Source organism: Lissotriton helveticus, chromosome 7, assembly GCF_964261635.1.
Source record: "Lissotriton helveticus chromosome 7, aLisHel1.1, whole genome shotgun sequence".
In the NCBI taxonomy this organism is placed as follows: Eukaryota; Metazoa; Chordata; class Amphibia; order Caudata; family Salamandridae; genus Lissotriton; species Lissotriton helveticus.
The window spans coordinates 1521965007-1521989004 of NC_136068.1; the positions used below are offsets into that span (position 1 = coordinate 1521965007).

The 23998-nt window shown below is 43.5% G+C and overlaps 1 protein-coding gene across 1 annotated transcript in view; it reads left to right on the plus strand.

The window, feature by feature from the left end:
* Positions 1-23998, plus strand: part of LOC144770445 (beta-2-glycoprotein 1-like) — a 127871-nt gene that overhangs the window by 93277 nt on the left and 10596 nt on the right. Inside the window, exons 6-7 of the mRNA XM_078654966.1 lie at positions 5944-6123; positions 19650-19847. Of these exons, the coding sequence (XP_078511092.1) occupies positions 5944-6123; positions 19650-19847 (378 nt within the window). The remainder of the gene's footprint in view (positions 1-5943; positions 6124-19649; positions 19848-23998) is intronic.

The following is a 23998-nucleotide window of genomic DNA, read 5'->3' on the forward strand; positions in this document are numbered from 1 at the left end:
GCCACAGACTGCAGTTGGAGGGTCAATACAAGGAGTTGACACCAAGAATGTAGTCGTGTATCATAAAGATGGTCGATCTCTGCTGAGATGAAGAAGTTGTTATGGTTGATTGTGTGTGGGCCACTAAATACTTGATCCTTAAATCTACTGGGATAGGTAGTTCTTTGCAGGTTAACGCGGCAGTGTGGACTAGTTTTAACGAGACACTGCTATTAACCTTTCTATAAATGTTTTTCAGATCTGTGGAGGAGGGAGTCCTAAACTATGGCAGTGTAATTGCTGAATCTTGTAAATCCAATTGTATGGCTGTTAACCTTGACTCATTGTTTACTGGGTACAGGTCGCGCTTTTGGGCAGAGACGATGTTGATGAGATCCTGTTTTATGTGAAGGCTGCTTTCCAGAGGACAGTTGAGCTTGATCAGATCGCTGAGGTCTTTCCAGAACTTCAGTGTGGTTACCATGTAGATAAGAGGTGATGCTTAGGGGGAGCCGAGTGTGAGCTTGATATGAGGGTGGTTCATGAAGAGGACTCAGGGGGTAATATAAGGATGAGTTTGAAGGCTTTGGGGTGGCTTTAATGTAGCCTGTATCGTTGTGATATGTGCCCGACCATCCCGAGACGTCATCCATAGGTTGGTGCAGGGAGGCAGCGGTGCTTTGTTTGGCTTGTTTAACAATATGGAAAGTCCATTCAAGGGCTGGCACATCTCTATCATTGTTCAGTGCGAAAGTATATACCCAGGCCTACAATTGTAAGGACAACCAAGGCTATTTCAACAACAAACTTAAAAAAGGGGTGAACACACAAAAAGAGTTTTTTTCTGATATTTAAGAATTTAATTCTAGTGATAAAACAATTGATCAATAACATATAACAAAACAGATATATTCAATACACTTAATACAATATTTTCATTAATAAATTTCTTAAAAACGATATATGTTCTGGTTAATGTGCAGGTTTACGGATAAGGTCTTCCCAGATATTGTTGGGGGGCTGTTTATTTCAACGCGTTTCGACACGTGGTTGTGTCTTCATCAGGAAATTATTTATACAGCCAATTTTCTAAAAAGAACAAAACATATTTTTAAAACATTTAAGACTGTGTGTTTAAGAGACAAAGCAATATGTGGTTACATAGCCTGGTATAGTCGGAAGATAAACATTATTTTATAATGCTGAAGTACTAGTTTTCTTGCATCTTGACCTTAGTTCAAGGAAAACAGAACTCTATATGCATATATCTTCATGATAATCGATATTTCTATATACATATAATTTACACAGATACTTGATGTATTTGCTCGATACATTTCATTGCGTCTTTTAAATTTGTGCAGAAAGACTCCCTCTATTTGAATTGGAGAAAGAGGGGAAGAGGGGGGGGGAGAGAGAGAGAAGAGGAACAAGAGTGATGATTTCTACAGAATTAAAGTAGCCCTATTTAACAGAATTAGAATTGTTCTAATATTTTAAAAATTAGAGACTTTTCTTCTAAAATGATTTGTATCATACTTAAACACTATATGTAGCTATTTTTGACCAATGCTTGTTCCCAATGAGCATGCAGTTTTTGTATGCATATGTTTCAATGTGGTCTTGCTGTAAGTACTTTAAACATATATGCATAGTTGTACTTGATTTTTACTTTAGAAAAGCTAGTTTGTTTCCAATCACCTAACTATTAGTTTTGAATATCTTACCTAGACTTTCTTTTTCCGCTTTTTTAAAAATTTCAGAACGATGAGGGCGAAGAGTGAGGCACCTTTCTTTACCTTTGCAATCGAAATTGGTATGTGAAACCTATAGGAAAACCGGGTTCTGGCTTTAGATCAATCTTTCACGATGGGTTGGTCAGAAGGTTAAATTTGCATAAACTCGTTCTGAAATCTCACTCAATATTTTACATAATAACGTGTTACCTGGGTTTAGCGGTTTCACTGCATACATCCCACTCTTCTGTTCGGACAATTAAAACATACTATGCTCTTTAAAAACAAGTATTCTGAAATAAAGGTAAAAATACCAACTTTGATAATTAGTCTCTCTTTTTTTGTGACTAAATTCATTATTTTTGTAGGAGCATGATCTCAAATCCCTTTTTAAAAAAACCCACATCATGTTAATTTTTCCGTTTTGTTTTAAAGAACATCCATTTGTTTGTGCATTTTATTCAAAACTAATAACAGCTAAGATCTAGTAGTAAGTCAATTCCTTATTTACCCTTACAAAGAATTACTGAAACAAAAACATTACTCTTGGCGGTAATGAAAATATATGCGCTGTAGTTTTACCTTCTTTGATTATTATGTCAGCGTTATGGATCCTTTGCGTTATAGATCCTTAGCGTCATAGATGTTTAGCCAACTAAAAGCGCCAGCATGGGATGTCGTGTGCAAGATAAAATTGTCTCTTTGGGCAACAGTAATTCTAAGAAAACATAATCATTATGAATATACTATAATAGGGTAATTTTATGTTTCTTTTCTACATTTTACAAGGGAAAAACGAGTTTGTACCTTTTTTTAAAAAAATGGGATTTAATCAATCCTGTCTGTTCAATTTCATGAGCAGATAGATATTGTGAGACAGAAGTCTGTCATCATCCTAACTGGTAAGACTTTAGGAACAGGAAGAGCTCTAGCGTCCATTCCCTCTCAAAATGCTTATAAACACCGATACAAGGGAAACTAATTAACAGTTTGCCTGCACCTTTTTGTACCCCTCTGTTTTGCAGCTGAAAACTTCTACTCTAATAAGAACACGCTTATCTATCAGGAGTTTTTAGAAGAATTTGGAAATAATAGAACATGAAAATGCTGCTTCATTTATCTATCTGCTCATGAAATTGAACAGACAGGATTGATTAAATCCCATTTTTTTAAAAAAAGGTACAAACTCGTTTTTCCCTTGTAAAATGTAGAAAAGAAACATAAAATTACCCTATTATAGTATATTCATAATGATTATGTTTTCTTAGAATTACTGTTACCCAAAGAGAGGATTTTATCTTGCACACGACGTCCCATGCTGGCGCTTTTAGTTGGCTAAACATCTATGACGCTAAGGATCTATAACGCAAAGGATCCATAACGCTGACATAATAATCAAAGAAGGTAAAACTACAGCGCATATATTTTCATTACCGCCAAGAGTAATGTTTTTCTTTCAGTAATTCTTTGTAAGGGTAAATAAGGAATTGACTTACTACTAGATCTTACCTGTTATTAGTTTTGAATAAAATGCACAAACAAATGGATGTTCTTTAAAACAAAACGGAAAAATTAACATGATGTGGGTTTTTTTTAAAAGGGATTTGAGATCATGCTCGTACAAAAATAATGAATTTAGTCACAAAAAAAGAGAGACTAGTTATCAAAGTTGGTATTTTTACCTTTATTTCAGAATACTTGTTTTTAAAGAGCATAGTATGTTTTAATTGTCCGAACAGAAGAGTGGGATGTATGCAGTGAAACCGCTAAACCCAGGTAACACGTTATTATGTAAAATATTGAGTGAGATTTCAGAACGAGTTTATGCAAATTTAACCTTCTGACCAACCCATCGTGAAAGATTGATCTAAAGCCAGAACCCGGTTTTCCTATAGGTTTCACATACCAATTTCGATTGCAAAGGTAAAGAAAGGTGCCTCACTCTTCGCCCTCATCGTTCTGAAATTTTTAAAAAAGCGGAAAAAGAAAGTCTAGGTAAGATATTCAAAACTAATAGTTAGGTGATTGGAAACAAACTAGCTTTTCTAAAGTAAAAATCAAGTACAACTATGCATATATGTTCAAAGTACTTACAGCAAGACCACATTGAAACATATGCATACAAAAACTGCATGCTCCTTGGGAACAAGCATTGGTCAAAAATAGCTACATATAGTGTTTATGTATGATACAAATCATTTTAGAAGAAAAGTCTCTATTTTTTAAAATATTAGAACAATTCTAATTCTGTTAAATAGGGCTACTTTAATTCTGTAGAAATCATCACTCTTGTTCCTCTTCTCTCTCTCTCTCCCCTCCTCTTCTCCTCTTTCTCCAATTCGCATAGAGGGAGTCTTTCTGCACAAATTTAAAAGACGCAATGAAATGTATCGAGCAAATACATCAAGTATCTGTGTAAATTATATGTATATAGAAATATCGATTATCATGAAGATATATGCATATAGAGTTCTGTTTTCCTTGAACTAAGGTCCAGATGCAAGAAAACTAATACTTCAGCATTATAAAATAATGTTTATCTTCCGACTATACCAGGCTATGTAACCACATATTGCTTTGTCTCTTAAACACACAGTCTTAAATGTTTTAAAAATATGTTTTGTTCTTTTTAGAGAATTGGCTGTATAAATAATTTCCTGATGAAGACACAACCACGTGTCGAAACGCGTTGAAATAAGCAGCCCCCCAACAATATCTGGGAAGACCTTATCCGTAAACCTGCACATTAACCAGAACATATATCGTTTTTAAGAAATTTATTAATGAAAATATTGTATTAAGTGTATTGAATATATCTGTTTTGTTATATGTTATTGATCAATTGTTTTATCACTAGAATTAAATTCTTAAATATCAGAAAAAAACTCTTTTTGTGTGTTCACCCCTTTTTTAAGTTTGTTGTTGAAATAGCCTTGGTTGTCCTTACAATTGTAGGCCTGGGTATATACTTTCGCACTGAACAATTTCCCTGTCCCAGGATTTTTATCCTTTCCAGGGGGTCCCTGATATATTACACAATTATCTCTATCATTGGCCGGATTCACAAGTGTTCAATTGACTCTGGCTATAATAGTGAATTTTATGAGGGAGACAGCTTTGAGTTCCATGTCAAGTGGACTTCTAAGCTCTTATTTGTAAAGAGAACTTTCTGGAACATAATTTGCACAGCTTTGGGTAATTCAAAAGAAGTATCTTGATTTCAGACTTATTTAGGGCGAGGGTCAGGCTTTCTGTCAACGATGTCAATGCGAAGCTTTTCAGGCTTGTAGTTGTGTTCTTGGATATCGTAGTGATTGGGTATGGTATTCAAAATCTCCCCAGGAAGCTGCTAAGAAGCCAGCGTGCTGTGTCTCATTTTCCCTTTGAACGGGCCTCCCATCTGGCTGGTGGCAAGGCAAAGGGAACGTTTTTTGCTTAAATTGTCTTTCCAAGGTCCTGTGCTGGTTTACCATAGATGAAGCTACAGAAACTGTAATGCAAATGGCTGCTTCATTCATCTTCAAAATACCCATTACATCTTCCATTCAATAAATGTGGTCTGTGAGGCATTATTTTAGCAGCGTTCATTTTCCCGGCATAAACAAAAGTATATGTGTTAAAATAGACCCTTTTTTTCTAATTAGCCCTCATGTGAATTATATGTGGTCCAATTAGAAAAAAAAGAACTTTGTACAACAACTGCACACTGCTGGCATGTCGGCACCAGTCCTCCCGATACATAATAATTGATGCAATCTTAGGCACAAGTAACGAGGCCCTATTCTGTGACATGCTTTGTGACTCTGTACCCAGTGCTTTAAATGGGCTGGTACTGTCAGGTACTGAGTACCTGCAACTGTTTTGTTCGAAAGGATGAGTAAGAAGGGGATGTAATACTATCAAGGCGAGCTTAGTACTCTGGGATGGTGAGTGCTGGCATTTTTATATTGCAAAATCAGGCACTGCCTATGCTCTGATAAACACTAGTAGCTAACCCGACCACTAAAGTGCCTATGGCTGATAGATCAAACTTGTACTGAATACAAAGGGCTGATCGAAGCTTGAAGATAGTATAAAGGGTGGATGCTCTATATGTGTGTGGACTAATGCAGCAAAAAATGTTGGCCTCTGAGTCAGGGCTATGTTTATAACTGTATGCCGTTGGTCACAGATGTACAAATGAAAGTGTCATAGATTCGCCCTCATACATTTCTGCGCATTGTTTCAGAGCTGTTCTGCTCCCCTCCGGGTGAGATCACCAATGGGTACCTGGTAGCAGTTGAGAAGCCACAGTACAGAGTGTACGAAGTCATCTACTACTTGTGCAAGAGGAACTTCTTCCTGGACGGGGCCAACAAAGTGTCCTGCCAAGCAAATGGCCAGTGGTCGGCGAGCCCTGCCTGTAGAGGTAAAAGCGGGTATTGTGTAGGCAAGGGGGGTTCTTAGATTTTAAATCTGCAGCGATACATTGACCATTCTTTGTGTTCTGCAGGCTGATGGCCTCTGAACTGTCTACAACCACTAGAACTGATACTTTTTGCAGCAGGGACAGCTCAGCGCTAAGGCGGAGGAGCGCCATCCCACTGCTTTTCAGCAGTGCAAAAAAAGGGAAAAACAATTATAATAACACAATGTTATTATCATTTTATTTTTCAGTGCAAGCCAAGTTAGGGCGGGGCTGTCAGAGCAGGGGGAGGAGGAAATATGTGCACTTAATTGCGCATGAGTTTGGCCAGCCGTCTAGGGCTGGCCAAACAGTCATGCGCTATAGCATGTTCTCCTCCTGGCTGTATTCTACAGAATGGGTGGAGAACATGCACAGGCTCCCACTCCTTGTCTGAGCGCTGAACCAGACTGCTCCGACCAATCACGATGCTGCTGTTATGCTGGTGACAGCACTGTTGTGATTGGCTTAGAGGAGCCTGTGTGCTTCCTGCTTCCAGGAGTCAGCTGCTGTGTTCAGGAGTCAGAGACGGCTGCTGTGCAGAGGTAAGTGTTATACTTTTCTTTTCACCCCCCCGTTCCCGCCACCCCCATTCCATCCCACTGTCTTAAAGTTAAATTACATCATATAATTGTATGGCTTTTAATGACTTTAACCTCTAAAAAGGAGAGTTTTCTACATAAGATTAACCAGAACGAGCCCCTGTAGGACAAAGCAATTGGATCTATTATAAAACTACCTACAAGGTTGGTAAGTAAATGTAAAGAATACTTTGCATGATCAGGATGGTCAGTAATTACAGAGTTTCTGGCTTGACTTTTGGGTCCAGGGGAGGCATTAGGAGACTCAAGGCAGCAACAACACCTGCAGTACGTATGTTGATCCCAAAAAGCCTCTGCTAAGACCTACTGGCACATCATGGCCGAAATGTGGCAAACCCCTGAGCTTCAAAGATGGACACTTTATAGATGAACCTCTGTAAGAAACCTACGGCAAGTTACAGATTCAAGACTGCCATGAAACATTAAAAGTGAAACATGCTCTATATGAACTAACATACAGAGAACAGAAGATTCCCTTATTGTCTCACCCCTAATTAGCCGGTGGGACTGGATGAAGATATTACTCAGGAGTTGTAAGGGGCACCTCTTAACTGATCATCTCTGGGGCCCTTTTTCATGCCGCCTCTGTAAATGGGCATCTCTAGGACCTCCTGACACAATCTCTCCCCTGTCCCCCCCCCCCTCCACATAAAACTGTCACTCTCAACTGTGGCCTGATCAATGCCAGATCCCTAACATGCCACGCGCAGGAAATTCACGATCTTATACTGTCGCGTGGCCTCGACGCCATCTTCATTACCGAAACGTGGCTAAACGACGCATCTAACCCCGATTTAGCAACCGCCCTCCCCACTGATTTTTTCATCCTTATGCGTGACAGACCCTCTGGTAGGGGTGGGGGTATAGCCATTATCGTCAGGTCGTCCCTCACGTGCCATGCATTTGATCTGACCTTTATCAAGCACTGTGAGGGTATAGGATTTGTTATTCAAATCAACCCATCCACTTCTTTCTCAGGTGGACTCGTCTATCGCCCCCCTGGGAATGCCTCTTCGTTTCTGGATTCCCTGGACGAGACCCTTGCCACACTCTTGACCCACTACCCCACCTTCACCCTTCTTGGTGATTTCAATCTCCATCTGGAATCCCTTTCAGACCCCCACACGCTGAGTTTCCAACACTCCCTGGACATTTTTGGCCTCACCCAACTGGTTTCCCCCCCAACACACCGGGCCGGCCACACGCTAGATGGCATCTGTACTAACTTGACTGCCCTAACTGTCTCGCCCCCGATCCCACAAATATGGACGGACCACTGTTTTATCCCTTTTTCCATTACAACACAACACTTAGCGCAACCCAACACCATGCGCTCTCCCGCACCCTTCCCGACTAATTGGAAGAAAGTAGCGGAACGTATTATGTTAAATCCCCGGCCCCTTGCCCCTCTTCCCACTCTTGTCAGAGATGTAACTCTAGATTCTAAAAATCTTCACTTCTGGATTGACAAAATGGTCACATCCTTCTCCAACCCAACCAGCCTGAAATCAGCCCGTCGTGTAAGAAAACCCAATGCCCCTTGGTATACCCAGACCCTCGCCGAATGCCACCTTAAATGCAGGGTCCTGGAAAGAGAGTGGAGGAAAACCTATGATGATACTTCGAGATCCCTCTACATCTTACAGAGGAAACAATACCTCTCCAATATAAAAAAAGCCAAAAGGGAGTTTTTTACTTCAGCTATCGAAGAAGCTAAACAAAAACAACAGACCATTTTCAATATAGTCAAGTCCTTCACCCACCCCAAGGCCCTGACAACGGAAATTCCCCCATCTCAAGCACTCTGCGATCAAATAGCTGAATTTTTTATTGACAAAATAAACACCATTCACAAAGACTTTCCCCCCCCCCTCAATTCATACGCAAGATGCCGGCCCCATACTACCTTCACTTGACAACTTTACTGCGGTATCCCTGCTACAGACACAGAAGGCCATCATGACTTGCAAGTCAGGAGCACCTACTGACTCCTGCCCTCCGATTATTCTTCACCACCTCATCGAGGCCGTCAACCCTTCCATCAATGCCATTATTAATGACTCCCTAAGCACTGGCATTGTCCCTGCTGAATGGAAGAAGGCAATAGTCAAGCCCCTGTTGAAAAAACAAAACAAATCCCCTACAGATTTATCTAATATGCGCCCCATTTCTCTACTTCCTGTACTAGGCAAAATCACCGAGCGGCTGGTCCACGAGGAATTAAAAGCCTTCGTGGAAAACAATCACATCCTGCATCCACAGCAATCTGGTTTTCGCCCTGGCCACTCAACAGAAACTGCACTGATTGAGCTATCAGACACCATCAAGTTCCTGCAGGATGACGGAAGACATGCCGTACTCATCCTACTCGACTTAACCGCAGCATTCGACACCATCTCTCACGCTATCCTCATTAACAGAATGCGCGAGATTGGTGTGTCTGGTACTGCTTTAATATGGATTACATCATTTTTATCCAATAGAACACAAACAGTCTCACTTGGCCCTTTTCTTTCCAGCGAAAGACCCGTCACATCCGGGGTGCCCCAGGGATCCATACTTAGCCCCCTCCTTTTCAATCTATATATGGCCTCCCTCCTAACATTGATTGAATCCCACAACATCCTTGTTACTTCATACGCTGACGACACTCAGCTCGTCGTTACCATTGATAAAAAATACCCCGACACAGCTCTTAGATTCCAGAACTGCCTCTCCCAAGTCTTTTCCTGGCTCAATCTTAACCACCTAAAATGCAACAGCGCAAAAACTGAAATAATTCCACTAGGCAAAGACGTCCTTTTCTCACCAAAGGACTGGTGGCCTCAAAACTCTGAAGGACCGCCTTGTGCGGTACCTTCGGCCCGCAATTTAGGTGTCCAATTTGACTCCTCCTTGAGTTTCGATGACCATGTACGCATCACAGCTGGGTGCTGCTTTAACCTCATTCGACAGCTGAAAAAATTCTTCGACTTCCTCCCTATCTCCGCCAGGAAAACAGTCGCGGTGGCCCTAATCCTTTCCCGGCTGGACTATTGCAACGGCCTCCTGGCGGGAATAAAAAAGTCTTCTTTAAAGAAATTACAAAGCGTTCAACATGCTGCAGCCAGATTAGTTCTTAAACTTCCAAAAAGGTCCTCGGCCTCTGCAGCCCTCAACACGCTGCACTGGCTTCCCCTTCACAAGAGAGTCCTTTTTAAACTCCTTATCACGGTCTTCAAAGCCACTAGGAACACCGGCCATCTCTATCTAGCCAAGCGCTTTCAGCGCTACATTCCATCGCGCTGTTTGAGGTCAGCTGAAGCAAATTTGATTGTAGTGCCTAGAATAAAACGAAAAACAAAAGGTGGCAAAACTTTTTCATTCCTGGCATCGAAGGTATGGAACAGTCTTCCCTTTAACCTTAGGCACGTCCCCTCAGAAAGCCAGTTCAGGAAACTCTTGAAGACCTGGATTTTCCTCCAGCCCGACTCAGCAGTTCTTGCAGCCATCTGATACACTCCTCGCCACGCTGGCTCTCTGATCGCTTAGCGCCAAGATGCTCCTTCCGGAGCGATAGCCGCGCTTTATAAGTGTCAATAAATATCAAATATCAAATAAGAAGGTCCCCCACATTTAGGCCGATTTGCAGTGTATAGAACTTGGAGCTTTGCTTTAGTGAGTAAAATTACCTAAGGACTTTGGGCCATATTTCGAGTTTGGCTGACAGGGTACTACATTGCATAGGCGAGGGAGCATCCTCCCGGTCAAAAGGAAGGTCCGTCCACTTCATTTAGAGTCAGGCGGATCTTAAGCATATCAGCAACATAGAATACTCTGTCTCCACTTCTGACATACACCTCCAATGGCCTGACAAAGGGCTGTTGGAGGTGTTTCCATTTGCCCTCCTGCCCATTTGGAGTGGGCGGACAAATGGGCAAGTCTTCACTGTCCGTCACCGACATGTAAAACCTAGTGGTAAGTGGCAGTGCAAACTGTAAAATGACACCAATGCCATGGGGAAAAAAACTACAATGGCAAGGTTTTTTTTTTCTTTCATTTTCAGAATCAAAATCCCAGAAACAAAATCCAGCTTCGGGATTTTGTTTTTGAAAATAAAAAAAACCATTGAAATTTTGCCATGATGGCGGTTCCTGCCTATGCAAGAGATGTCTGTGGAGCCTGTAGACATCTCTAAATTTGGTGGGTGGCTACTTTACCCTGTTGTCCTGACAGAGTAAATCACATCCGCCAAACTCAAAATGAGGTCCTTAGTTATTTCTACAATGTTTAAGCTGCACCAGTAGAGAGCCACCATAGTATTTCAGATTGAGGAACATACGTTACTGCAGCAGGAAGGAGAAGGCAAATATCAGAGTCCAATGCTTAAAGCAGCATGGTTGTTTCCCTCAGTCACTATCAAAACCCCTTTCAGAGAAACTCTGGGCAAGCAGGAGTATCTGGGTCCAACCGTGTCCTAATGTTCTGGGGCCCTGTCTACTACAGGCTCTGACCAACTGAGCCAAGTACACCTTCAGCACCTGACTCTCAGTGGTAGCATGGGTTGAGTAGTCCAAGACTTCTCAGGGAGGAGGTAGGTGTAAGGCAGGCATAGATTCACAACTCGAAATGCATCCAGCCACCCCATTAAATTATTGTCAAGTTAAATACTTCATTTTATGGAAAAGGAGTATTTATCTGCTATGCAAAGTGCAATACAACAAGTTGCAACTAATATACTTAGCCTTCTTGAGGAAAGCCCATTAGTGTTACTGGGTCACCCACTTTTCTGCACATGGCTGATGGTTATTCCCTATTCATGTGTGGCAAGTTCACCAGGACCCAGTGGCTCAACTGTCAATCTTACTCGTACTTGCAGAAGGGCAGTTCAGAGTCCATGGGCACACCTCAACATCCTGACTGTGCTCGGATGGCAGGACCTGTGGTCAAAGAGGCTGCCATCCTCGCTGCTCTGACGATGCGGTAAGACTCTCCTGGGAGCAAGTCTTGGATGCTCCTAGACAGGGGAGTTGAAGCAGTTGCTCTCACTCTCCACGGGTCAAAGCCAGTGGTCTCTTCTCAGCTGCATGTGGATTCAGGGGAACCACACTCTTTCTCTTTCATGGCCTCCTTTCGCCTGATACTCAGGTAGAGTCGCAGCAGCATGTACAAGGTGAGAGCCCTCTCTCTCAACCACAGCCCACACCCAACATATTGGGGTTGTGGGCAGCACAAATATAGTGACGGCCCACTTTGGGTCATATCGCTATATCTGGCACCGGCCCGCCTTCTCTTGCATCCCCAATGGCGGTAACCCTTATTTTTCTCTGCAGCCTACACGTGGCAAGTGAGTTATGGACTTTGGACAAGGGATGCTCAAACACTGCGGTGGTCCCAACATACCAGAATCTTACACTCAGGTCCACAGATCCACAAAACAGAATGCCCTCAGGATCCTGCCCCATCCAAGTGATCTCTTTAACCTCACAGGATCCACTGGTCATGGGTCAGGCAGAAGCTAGTGCTACAGACTGCAGGTGAATGTTACTGATCCCAAGATACTTGTTTCCAGTTCAGGGAAGACCTGGCTTGGCAGTCGGGCTGGACTGTTCCCATGAGGCATAGGGAGACTGATTTGCATATAGCTGGGTCTGAACTGACGTGGTGAAGTGAGCTAATGAACAATGATGGATTCAACCCAGATCTGTGACTGGGGGTGAGTGTCTGAAAGGTTTCAGTGCTCCATCCATCATCTCCTTGTGTTTGCCTCGAATGTTACTGAAAATCTTGGGTGATTGCCCCTAAAGCAGCATGGCAGACCCATAGGGGTCCATTACGATGTCGGGCGGATTTCCTCCGCCAGGCTGGCGGTGGCTACCGGCAGCCTGGCGACGGCAATCCGCCCGACATCATCAGCCCAATTCCCCCCCGGCCAGATTTGGATGGCAGGAGGGACTGCGGCGGTGTGAAATACCGCCTGCCTGTTTTCCGCCCCGGTCGCCTAGCGGTCGGGGCGGAACACCAGTAACATGGTGGCGGTGTCTTTTAGACACTGCCCGCCGTATTACTATGGGCTGTGCACAATGCATTTCCGTGGTGGCAATGCCGCCACGGAAAGGCATGCGGAGACTCCCTGTGGGGGCCCCTTGCGGGCCCCCTGGGAGTCCGTGGCTTGGGGGTGCATATGGGGGGTACCTATGGTACCCCCACACCCGGATTTCAAAGTGCAACATGGCAGGCACTGCGCGGTGCCTGTCATGTTGCACTTTGAAAAGCACAACGTGCACTTTTACCATTGCGGTGGGCGGAGATTCCTGCTCCGCCCGCCGCAATGGTAAACATACAGGATGCACCCGCCTGTGTGGCGGGTGCATCCTAATGCCATTTTCGGGACCCCCGCACTGTTAGCGGGCGGTCCACTTCTCCGTTAGGGTGGCAGGCGGGCAAAGCCCGCCCGCCATCCTAATGGACCCCATGGTCTCCAGTCCTGGTCACAACAGGCAGAACTTGTGCTAAGCTTTCCACACTGATATACAGGTGCAGTTTGATAATTTTGGAGTCTCAAGCTCCCTTCTATATAATCCATTTCCAGACACAATTGTGGTTCAGTGTCTTTGAAGTTCGTCTTCTTGGGGTTGCCCACTTTGAAGTGCTCCCTTCTTTGTGGCAAATCTTCCGCTAGAGGGTAGTCCATCACAGCAGGAAAGTGTCCAATCGTGATAGTCCCAAGCACAGGCCAAGGGAGTGACTAGAGTTTCGTACCTGGATATCAGTGATATGTGCATCAAAAATGTTGCTAAAGGGCCAAGGCCTCCTCTTTATGACTCTATTATCAGCTCCACCTCCTTCCTCAGATGTGCCCAGGCCCTGTTGTGAAGTGATCTCCTTTTATAATATAAAGCCCCTATTGATCTGCTCCAGATAGGCTGGCTTTTCCTTCCTCCTCTGTGTGTCCTACCCAGTTCTTAGGAATGCAGCAATCTATAAGTCTGTCTGGAGGAAATCTCTTCCTCTCCCTGATCCTCCATGAAACCCTGGGTCTCCCAAAGTAGAGCCCAGGGTCTTCCATATGTCATGTCCATTTGCAAACACGCATATACATGTGCTTAGCCTCCAATGTACTGTGTCCTTGCATAGATATCCATGCATGCCAGCGCGCTCACACAACACCACGCTCTTTCTCCTACTTGCGGTATCAGCTCTTAGGTCCACATATATCCCCAAGCATGCATGTAACCACACGTGGTACTTCATCATGCACTATACCTTCTCAGAGGCACATGTGTCCCGAATTGCAATTGTAACCATGCTCTCTATTTCCTGATGAACTGACCTTTTTTAAAGGCACACAATATCCCAGCACATTCACGTTATCATGCGCTCTGTTTACTGATGCACTGTACCTTCTCACAGGCGCACATAATTCCCAGCACTGCAAACAAGTCAATGGGGGCCAAGGGTGAGTTAAGCACACAGCATTTGAACTTTAACTAGCTGGCCAGAAAGCGCCACTCCCTAGACACAGGTCAAAAGGACCTGTTCACTTTACTGATCACGAAAACTTAAAACACAGTATGCTGCCACCACTGTGCTCATGCTTCTTAACTCCGGGGAATCTGTAGCCATCCACCACTTTGGACACCCCTCCCTGTCTAAGTAGAACACATTCCAGGAGACAGGCCAGGTTATGGTGCGCATGCATGACCTGTGTACGCTTATGACCAAAAGTCAATACCACGGTCCAAATATCACCACAGCTGGGACACTCAGGGGAGGAGAAGACGTCCATTACCGTGCAATGGAATTTGTTCGTCCTAACAGTCAATTCTTTTGTTGTGGCTGCTCCACCACTTTTCTTACACCAGCTTGAAAGGGCTGCAGGCTCATGCTGAGATTGAATACTCAAGGTTAGATCAGACTTACATGGGTTTGAAGTGAGGAATTTTTTAGAGATGGGAAACAATCTGAGTGGAACAAACTATTAATAAAAATGGTCAGTGAGATTGTCTTTATTCCTGAATTGTTCGGGTACTTTGCTACAATCTTCTGAAGGGTCACACAAACAATTCCATGTTTTTGAGCATCATGGTTTTACCTTTGAGCAGTGATGAACTTTGCTGACATGAGTCCCACAGTTGAAAGTTTGCAGAAGGATTTCATCTGGAAGCTGTTTGCATTATGATCAATCCTATGATGCCAGTGGACTAGTGTGTACCGTTGTCTTTCTCACTCATCTCGGAGATAGCCAGGCACTGTCCCTCAGGGCCACACAGGGCAGTGGGGAAACAGTGGGGGAACAGTGGCACCCCAACACACCGAGAACCTTTCACCTGAGGTGAGGGACAATAGCTTTGTGCCCCAACATGTCCGGCACTTTTTGGGAGAACATTCTGTGTCAGGAAATCACCTGAAGGAAAGTTGAGAAGCGTATCCTGCCTCAACATATGACAATAATACCTAACATAACTCAGCTGCTTAGTGAGAGGGACATTTTAAGTTTTTACTACCACTTACCACCAGGGTTTTCCTGCCAGGGAAGGGCAGTAAAAGACAGCTATATGTCAAGTGGACATATAGCAAATTCTCCAACGGCCCTTACTTTGATGGACCGTTCGAGAAGTTTGACCACGGAGAAGATAGAGTAGTCTCTGCAGCCACCTTACAAAGGTCTACCTGCTTTTAAAGTTTGCGGACGGACCATTATGTTGGCGCGATGGATACTATTGTTATAAATCAAGCCCTTAGCTTCCTCTTTAGTCAGCTGTGCCCTGTGGGAGTCAATAGTACTTCTGCTTTTTGTGTCCCTGAAGAAGGCAAACAGAAAGCGAACCACATGACCTTTGGGGAGCAGTTCTAATCTCTAATCAGGGGTTCTTGAGTCCTTGTGGGAGTCCTTCTTCAGCAGGAGCCAGAGTCAGAAGTAAGGATTCTTCTTTCAACAGTGTCTTCTTCTTCAGATTGAGTCTTCCCAGGTCCAGAAATGTTCAGAGGAGGTGGTCATGGAAGTGCCATATTTAGCATGAGCACTAGTCAATGATTGGAGGAATTCTACCAACCAGTCCTAACAAGTGTATTGAAGCACTTCCTCTTTATCTTACTTTAAAATTACTCAGACGCTCCTGTACCACCAGGAAGGCCTGTCTTCTGCTTCTTGGTGACTCCCCTCCCTGATAGGGTCGAGCCTATTTTTCCTTTTTACTGTACCAGGAGCCTAAGTGACTAGGATGTCCAGTCCTAGGGATGAATGGAATAACCCTTCTCTGTATCCCCAAGTCCAAAGAGATAGTGCTAAATCTTCCCTTTGTTCTACCAACTGTTTCTGTCCACTCCCAAATAGATAGCCCTTTCTAAGTGATCAGCAGCAAGTGATAGTGTGCTTTCTAAATACACATAATATATCACCAATTAGCCTTTCCTGGGCCCAGAGGTTTGTCATTGTCCTCTCAGCCAGAGTCTGTATCTCTCCCAGCCAAAGATGTATGTTCCAGCTTTAAAAGTGTGATAGGTGGGTGGAAGAACTGGGTTTCTCTTCTATTGTGACTAGGGATGGGCAGGAGGGTCCTGGGAATTAATAGGAAAATGCCTCCCTGGCATCACCAAGTCAAAAGAGATCATGCTGAAGCTGTGCTTTGGTTTTCCAACTGTTCCTGTCACAGCCAGATAGCTAGTCCCTGCTACATGGTCAGCAATTAACACCCATTGGCCTTTATATAGATTATCATCCTTCCTTGAGGGTCTAGAAGGCACCTTTTAGGGATGACATACATACATACATAAAAATAGGCATTTGCTAAATGGCAAAGGCATTTCCCCTGCTATATGCTACTGCAGTGCATTGAAACTGTAGTCTAACCAGAGAACATTGTTGCTCCTGGCAGAATTATATTTTTGTCATACTTGTGGGTGGTGTAAGTACACACGGCAGTCCACATATGGCATTTAACTTTACATGCCATAGGTTCACTTAAGGCACCATTTACAATGGACTTATTGGGAAGTTTAACAGCTGAAAGAGGTAATGCCAATGTACAGCACATTATAGAGGGGAAGCTTATTCACTATGCTACAGTTCAGCAGTGATAAAGTGCACAGAGTTCCAAAGCCGACATAAATTGTGCTCAGAAAGTAATCTGGGGTGATGATACACAAAAGCTGGATTTGCTCTAGAGAAAATATGTCCCCTTACCTCTGGGCACTGCACCAGTTGTTCAACAGGAGCCAGCTCTCAAGGCTGCATGTTTGACCTAGCCTTTCTTACAGAAACACAACTCCACCATCTAAACTTCTTTGCTCTCAGGATAAGAATACTCTTATTCCTGATTCCCAGGTTTACAAATGAGAGCATTGGCGGTAGAACCAAGTGTGTACAGGCAGCAAGTGCTACCTCTGAAAGTCTCTCCCCATCAGGGCACACTAACCAGTGATCATCTCTCTTTGAGATACGCCCTGAAAACCCTTCTCTTTAGACCCAGGTTGTGATGTCACTCCATACTGCTGTGCTGGGTCAGGCAGCATAAGTCTCCGGCACTAAGAGGATACATTGGTGGGGAATGTTATACTCTATACATGACCCATAACAAAACACAACATAACATAACATATCACTAGGCTTTCCTGTTTTCAGTTTCTATTTTTGGTCAATTCTGATGGGGTTTTTTCAGTGTTTTCAAAACCTTAAAAAACAGTATTTATCAGTGGTTACACATTTTCTCTCCATTTTAAACAATAGAAATAGTGTTTTTACGGTGTATATGGAACGTTTTGCTTTTATTATTATTGCTTTCTTGACAGTGCATGTGTATAGACAGTGTGCATACATGGTGTATGAGGTTCAAATGCATTTTTCTTAAATCAAATGTATTGTAGTGTACTATACAATATAGTGAGTCTTTGGTCATGCACACTCGCTCTTTCCTTCCCAGGTAAACATTTATCTGTGAAAAGGCCCTCTCAACCTTGCCACTTGAGACAGGCAATGCCTAAACAGCCAGTAAACAATTTGCTAACTCTGGCCACTGACATAGCTTTCCTTGCCAATACTGGTGATCCTGAAATTGTGATTCTCTGGGACGGGTTCTGCAAAATATGCGTTAAACTGGGCGCATATGCCCCGAGTTATTAAAGTGGTCAAAAATTAAGCAGTTCTTTACAAAGTCTGGAGAAAATTCCCATTTACAGAAAAGATCCAGAACTTGTACAGAGTACATCAGCGAGAGTTAATTGACTTCAAATGCCAAGGTTGGTGAAGGACATTTCTATTCATCATTGCCAGCCATTTCTCATGTACTGTAAAATTAAAATTTCCTGAATTCCTCCTCAACATTTCTTTGCTTACCAAGTGGCATGAATCCTAACATGGAACATGTTGCAGTGCCAAACTCACTAAAAGTGTTGCATAGCCAACTCACAAGGAGATGCTTCTCATCTACACTAACTAAACTGAAAGCTTAGTAGACAAGGATGTTTTCAGACTATATTTGTTTATTATGTTCACTACAGCAATCATGTTTTCCTGTAAAAATCTAAGAATGCAGTAGAGTGTACTTCTTTTCACATCAGTATAAATATGCGACCAAAGAAGGTCCTCACATTTCTTGACCTTTGCCTCATCACTGTGCACAAATTCTGTAAATGTTCACCAAATGGAAAATATAGCATTCACGGCCTCTAGGACTGAGAATCACTGGCTAAATTACACAGTTTGGATTACTCTTTCATTGATGCTACTCAAAGCACAAAATGAGACATATGAGCGTTTTAGTTCCCCCGTTTAATGAAACAGTGCACCAGAATGGACTACAAAGTCAATGCCATTTTTCATTAACTCTGATGATTGTAAGGATGCTTTCAGCATACCATCTTGCAAATGGAAAGGATCTCTTACAGCAAACAACTTCAACTCAGGTATTGATGTTGACAGGTCATCACACACCACCTTTTCATATAAGTAGCTGACTTACTGCACATACAAACAATATCCTCCAATCTTGGTTGAACTTGGTAAGAACTTTTAGCAGCAGCATTCCCAGCTATACCAGATGCTCGATGACAGCACTCCTGTCACATATACCTGTCACGCATTGAATGTTTAAAGCCTAGGGAGTTTGGCAATTCACCTACTATCAATAATGACTCGCTAGAAAAGGGGGCTGATGTATCAAAGGGTTTCACCCATTCTTTGTCTGTGGGTAAATGTAATGGTACATATTGGGAAAGATTCGTATGAACCAGACCTTTTACCTAGCAGTGAAAGAATCAAATGTATTTCCTGATTCTCTATAGAATATAAAATAATTAAATAAGACCTAAAACATGATTTTAAACCCTGCATCATTAAACCAAAGATCGCAAAACTGAAAAAAAAACAAAAGGAAGAAGAAACATTATTTTAGTGACATCCCTAAACAACAAAACTCAAGCAGAATAATGTTAGCCCAGTCTTTCTTGCTGCTACCTAATGTAACAAAGTTACATTGTAATGACTCCTTCAGGAAGAGATAAAAATGACTCTTTCACTCACCTTTTCCTTTCTTTGAATGGCATTTAGTTTGTGGTTGCGAAGGTGTTTTTTCAGTGCTTATGTGTTTACACTGGTGAGGACTATTTTCCTTTTGGTGGGGTTTTATTAGTTATTATAGGTGTAAACCTAAAACCCGACAGCTTACATATAACATAGCATAACATGACATAGCATAATATTTAGAATAACATAATGTACACAGCATAACATACCATAGCATAACTTTGCATAACAAAGCACCCCATAAAATTGAGATGCGCTGTCCAATTATAGCTTTAGCTAGAATGTCATATTGTACAGTCATGCTCGGCTGGATGCTGAGTGCAGGCAGCAGTACATATTCACAGGTATGCTCACACTGTCCTTATTCTGCTCTCCCTTGCCCACAGACCGGTGTAAGATCACAGCTCAGCGAAGCCGGGTGCTGTACAAAGGGAAGAAGCTGTGGATCAGTGAGGTACCAGAGGGGCTGGTGCACCACCAGGAAACAGTCACGTTTTTCTGCCGCAGCCAGAACAGCAGCTGCAGCTACAAGGTGCCCTCCCAGTGCTTCGATGGCAAGCTCCCTTTGCCAGCATGCTATGATGGTAAGAGATCCGCAGAGTATGTATGGTACATGTTTATACTTCAAGAGATATTCATATTTTTAAGGACTAGGGGCCCGATGTAGGTCGGTCGGTAACGGCCGAAAATCGGTATTTTCGGCCGTTACCGATCGGTAAATAGGTGATTGGCATGTAGGGGGCTTTATTTTACCAAATCGGTAAAATTACCGAATCTGAGCCACCCATATGTAGGTGGGACTCTTCTGAGTCCCACAAGGCCTACAAAATCGGTATTTTACCATCAATTTCACTTTGATGGTAAAATACCGATTCAGGTGTGCATGCACATGTGTGCATGCACACCTGTGCCATATGACAGGCAGACCTGCCCTTAGGGCAGGTCTGCCTGCCATATGGCCCCCGAACCTTTTTTGGGGGTGCTAGAGGGTGTCAAAGTGACACCCCCTGCACCCTTGTCAATATCCGTATTTACCGATTCGGTAAATACCGATCGGTAATGCCCCATTCATTCCTATGGGCTTCAAGGAATGAATGGGGCATTACCGATCGGTATTTACCGAATCGGTAAATACAGATATTTACCGATTCGGTAAAAGGAACATCTGGATGTTCCTACATCTCGACCCCATAGATTTACCGATTTTTAATTACCGAATCGGTATGATTCGGTAATTTAAAATCGGTAAATCTATTTTACCTACATCTGGGCCCTGGGAATGAAGTCTCCAGTAAATATTTACTGGAAAATCAAAACTCACACTATAATTTGATAGTGAGTTTCAAATTGATTTGATTATGAGTTCTGACATCATAATTCACAGTTTATGGAGCACCTAAGTACATATATGGATGTACTTTATTAGTTTGCTTTTTGTGCTCTAAACTATGACTACCCAAACATTAAATCATTGCCTGCTATTGTGTAGCAGAAAATTCATTCTACATTTCATAGTTTGTGGCATGGACATGTCTGCTCCACTCTCCCAGATGGAAAAACATTGCAAGCAATTTCAAAATCTAGTAGAGTATGTCTGAAGAACCAGTTATTTTCTTTCAGTAATCCCTTTCCTGGTAGAGACTCTATCTAACTTCAGATTGCTCACATTGTTAATTTCCCCAGGCACCAGCCTGGATCCAGAAACTCTAATTGCATTTCCCTCACACACAGACAGATGGCTTAGTCTAACTCTGTGTCAGGTTCGTCGGTTTCGGACGTGATGTTGGAGCCACTATACGACTGCCAATTCTTCACATTGATATCGTATTCCTTTTTATCTGCACCTACCGATGTGGTACCAGAGCTGACATTGCTGTCTCTGACAGACTTTTTTCCCTCAGGAAAAATTTCTTTGGAATGGACTTCATCAGTGGTTATGCTCTGACTTTTTATTGAGTGCACAACTACAGCGGACAAACTCCACCAGCTGAGTGAGGCTCAGGAGAAAATGTTTAGTAACCCACCAGATCCAGCTGGAGCGCCTTCGGGTGCCAAGGATCCCAGCTGCCAGCCTGTCAGAGGTCCGTAGACAGATTCATCCTCGATGCTGACTGCCCCACTCATCCCCCATCATTGAGAAAGTTGCCACCTGCTTCTGCTTCAGCGCAATGCCCGATGCCTTTCACGGGACCAATACTGATGCCATGGGTCTGAGCTCCACACTGGCACTGATATCACCGACATCAGACCCGGATCGGATAGTTTTATCATGCCCAACCCGTCCCAGAAAACAGCTTTTCTGAACATGGCCTATTACACTATGAAGATGATGACAATTGCACAATTGTTGTTAAAGTATCCCGATCAAGTCTGGTGCCTTGGGAAATTCACAACAAGGTGTGGAATCTGCAGTGAGAAGTTTCTATCAGAAATGTGGTCTACATTTTAGACTCTCTGTCTCTCACTATTTGACACACAGCACACATACCTATGACACCTGCCTCTCAGGTGTCTATGTTGAGGTCTGACCTGCCACTAGAAGGGGCGACAGGAACCACCACAGACATGTGGTAGGGAACTAACCCAGTGCAGTCTAGAACACCCCAAGCTCTAGCGAAGGCCTGCTAGTGATAGTATTGTATATGTCTGCAGTATATTGAATTGTTAAACTCTCTGACGGGCATTGATCAAAAATAGGTTGGGTGCATCACAAGATGGTGTATTCAGAAAAGTGTTGGCGTTTAAAACATAAGTGCTGGTGTTGAGCACCTGCAAACACCGCCACAAACTAAGCACTGCCGGGTGGGCATAAATGCATTTATCAGTGCAGATTTCTCAATCACAAGTGTGAAGAAAGCTGCAGTGGTAAATTCAACCTGATGGAATGTACGGGGGCATTCTAACGCATGATGTGACTTGAAAGTTAGGGAGCGTTTAGAAACGTGTGCATTTGTGGGCATTCCTAAACTTTGATCCAACCCATTTCCACCCTGGGTATTGTTGGAGATTTGTTCCAACCAATGGCTGAAGTCATATTTTTAACCCCTTCGATGCGGGGGGTAATTCCCCCGCTGTGCTGGGGGGAGAGGGGTGCCCACAGTGCCCCCATGTGTGGAAAAGTCAGCCCATATCGCACCTGATGCCCAGGCTGCTGGCGCAGGACGCCTCTTAGTTCCCATCTTTGAACAATTACAAAATAAAAGAGACGGGCGCTGGAAGCAGGAAAACAAGAACAGAGTTTTATTTCTCATGAGGAGAGCCTGTCATTTCGGACACTCGCCTAGTGTCTTCGGGAGGTGCTCTCTCTCCCGGAGGTGCTCTAACAAGTTTCTCTGAGGCTTCGTCTTTTATACACATGTTTATGATGCACAAACATTCCTTATTGCAATAAAGACGCTTTGAAGTAGGAAAAAGCATGCTTGGAATCCCAGCTTCAGGCCTATTCCCATACCAGTCGCTCAGACGTCATCCTCCCCTCCTGAATGTAACAAGAGATTGTGATCTCTCAGCCGGACATTCCTACAGGACACGAGGGCAGGAGGGGATGATCAGATCAAAGGTTGGGCAGGCGATAAGATCGGGCACTTCGGTCGGTGTATCACGGTTTTGTTATGCTGGGCAGGAAAAGGGGGGGGGTGTACATCCACGAGGCTTGGTCTTAGGACTTGGGACCGGGTCGAAAGGCCAAGTGCAGCTGGGGGGGGCTCGTCAGCTGAGGGGAAGGGTGTTCTTGGGAGGAAATGGGGGGTGTGGGTCAAGCAAGAGTGTTACTTCTAGAGCAGGGTCACGCAGAGGGAGAGGGTCTTATGGCCGATGCATGAGCAGTGCGCGTGGGGAGGGGTGCCGGGGGTTTAACAAACGGGCAGAGAGGCCATGGTGCCTAAAATGGCTGTCATGTATGTGTGTGCATGGGTCTATGCTGGCGGGATAACACAGTCAGTGTTTCGCGATATCCGTTCTGCTTACAACAAGGGGTACAGTGAACACAAATGAACGTCGCTTATGTGCATATACATTGCCATTTTCAACAGTCGCCGCTTTTTTTACATAAGCTAGTTCATTTTACCTCAACTGACGGAGTGTACACATAGCCATGTGTGGCCAATAAAATAGCGTTTGTCAATACTAGCAGATTGCGTGTAACCATATACAGTCGATACGATTGGCGGAATGCGGTACATATGATTTTACATTTGTTGGGTTATTCATACAAGTCTAGGGATCGGCATAATACTTAGTCGGGGTCAATCAAGAAAAAGGTTCCGACACATTAGAGAATCACGTTCTGACTTTTTCTCCGGTGACATCAACATACAATAAAAAGTGCTCTGATACCTTCGGGTCTTGTCAGTGCTATAAGAGACTTTTGGAAAACTAAATACATGAGTGACCGATGAAACATTTTTGAAAGCAATACAAAATGGTTGAGGGAGGAATTCAGTTCGATACAAGCAATTAGTCAAGGGGTGGGTAGAAAGTTCAGGAAGGGGGGTCTTCGTCACAATGTCTTTTTAACAGCGAGCCATTACTGGTAGGCTCTGGTAGTCCGTCTTCTTTCGTTGGCGCTGTTGAGCACCGGCGGTGGAGCTATAGGTCCAGCTCGGATTCATCCTTACGCGTTGCAGGGTGCGATCAGTCCGCTGCTGTTAGATCACAGTCCTGTTTCCTAACTGATCTTCTTAGGGGTGCCTCATGCTGGGCACCTGCGTGTCTTTCTTCTTCCGTGGCAAAACCT